Source organism: Mizuhopecten yessoensis, unplaced genomic scaffold, assembly GCF_002113885.1.
Source record: "Mizuhopecten yessoensis strain PY_sf001 unplaced genomic scaffold, ASM211388v2 scaffold4231, whole genome shotgun sequence".
Lineage (NCBI taxonomy): Eukaryota > Metazoa > Mollusca > Bivalvia > Pectinida > Pectinidae > Mizuhopecten > Mizuhopecten yessoensis.
In genome coordinates this window covers 595863-597874 of record NW_018405441.1, presented here as the reverse complement: position 1 = coordinate 597874, position 2012 = coordinate 595863, and the positions used below count along the sequence as shown (strand labels likewise).

The following is a 2012-nucleotide window of genomic DNA, read 5'->3' as shown; positions in this document are numbered from 1 at the left end:
ACTTCTTCTCAATAACCAAAAGGCCCAGGGTACTGATATTGGGCCTGTAGCATGCTGGGATGAAGGACTATCAAGTTTGTTCAACTGAATGACCTTGACCAACTTTCAAGGTCACAGGGGTCAAATGTCGTAAAATCTTCAAGCGACTTCTTTTCAATAAGCAAAAGGGCCAGGGTACTGAAATTGGGCCTGTAGCATGCTGGGATGAAGGATTACCATGTTAGTTCAAATGAATGACCTTGATCCACTTTCAACCTAATGTCCTTGTTCGACAATCATGGTCAGAGGCGTCATATGTTTAAATCTTTTAATAGGTTCTTATGAAATCTTAAGATTACAAGTGTTAGATTAATAACAGGTGAGCGATGCAGGCCCATTGGGCCTCTTGTTTAAATATTTTTATGGGAAATTTAATTAACATTTAATCTAAAGAACCCTGAGTTTTTAAATTCATGCACAACTACACAACAGATAGCTGCTGTTTTTTTCTCCTGTTCACAGTTGAATTATATACAATAATAATTTAATTCTTTTACATAAGCTGGTGTTAATGTTGCCATATTACATGTAACACTTACGTGAAATAAGAACAAATATATATATGTTGAAAGTTTTGAATGTATTTTTTTTATTCTTAAAAATAAAATAAACAAAAAAACACTTCAAAAAAGTACATTTATATTTCACAAATTAATAGAATCAGTGAATTTCGAACAAGTACTCAGTTCCTACACAATGTTTTTAATGTTAACAGGAAGCTCTCCAGCTCCCCCTCCAGCAGTTGGAAACCAGTTCCGTAAGCAACAAGGACAGAGGCTGGCAACATATGCTCAAATGCCTTCAGGGACATACGCTGGAAACCAAGGCTCACCAAATCCATACTCCCTGGGACAATCACCGAGTATGATGCCTCCCGGGCCACAACCAAGTAGTATAATGTCACCAGGACAACCCCCATACATACCTCCAACTGGAGGTCTGCCTCCGGTTCCTCCCTCCATCCAGCCATCAGTTCCCATGCCAACATCTTCATTCCCTTATGGAGGCCCCCCTGTTGCACAAGTGAACCCAACATTCTCCCAGGCATCCTTTACACAGAAATCACAAGTCACCTTTGATATGGACAAGTCTAATTTCTCAGGGGCTCCCCAAGGGGGTTTCTACCAGCCTGTACGGGCTCACTGGTGTTTTTCTAAAAGAGTGGAGAGTAAGCTGATCTGGTTTCCGTTCTCACTTAAAGACAGTTTGGCTATAGAAGAGGCCCACAGAAGTGGTAAGTACTTTGTTGTATTATACAGAAAAGTCACAGTATATTTGAAGTTGATAATTTTACGACCGCTGATGTATATGAATTCTAAACATTAGCAATCTATTCATCTGACAAAGACACAAACTGTGTAATGGACGAATTTAAAAAAACTCATTTTAATAAGATTTTCATATTATGATAAAATTCTATTTTAAACCACCTTTAATTTTTAGGTCACCTGAGACAAAGTCTCCAAGTGACCTATTGGGATCGCCTTTTGTCCGTCGTGCGTCTGTAAACAATTTACATTTTCGACTTCTTCTCCAAAACCCCTGAACCAATTTCAATGAAATTTTGCAGGGACCTTCCATGGACAAAGGTCAACAAAAATAGTGGCCGGTTTAGTCCCAAGCCCCCAGGGGCCTGAGGGGCGGGGCCAAAAAGGGTCAAACTGACTAAAATTTCAAAAATCTTCTTCTCAAGACCCAGGTATGGTAGAATCAAATACTCTTTATATATGGAAGGGTCTTAAGGTGCTTTACCAAAATTGTGAATTTCTTGACCCTGGGGTCACACGTTTCCCCCTGGGGAGGGGGTAAACTTTACTATTAGTTTTATATAGGGAAATCATATTTTGGACCAACATTTGTTTAATTTCCTTTGGAAGTAATTCAATTTGGGTTAGCATTATCAGTATTAGGTAGCAGTTTGATAGTATGCACATATGAGCCCTGACTGACCCCCAGGGGCTGATGGGTGGGGC

The 2012-nt window shown here is 39.6% G+C and overlaps 1 protein-coding gene across 2 annotated transcripts in view; it reads left to right on the top strand.

Moving 5' to 3' along the window:
* Positions 1–2012, top strand: part of LOC110448742 (phospholipase DDHD2-like) — a 39077-nt gene that overhangs the window by 4935 nt on the left and 32130 nt on the right. For both annotated transcript variants that reach the window (XM_021495163.1, XM_021495162.1), the window contains exon 3: positions 755–1273. In XM_021495163.1, coding sequence (XP_021350838.1) covers positions 755–1273 — 519 coding nt within the window. The remainder of the gene's footprint in view (positions 1–754; positions 1274–2012) is intronic.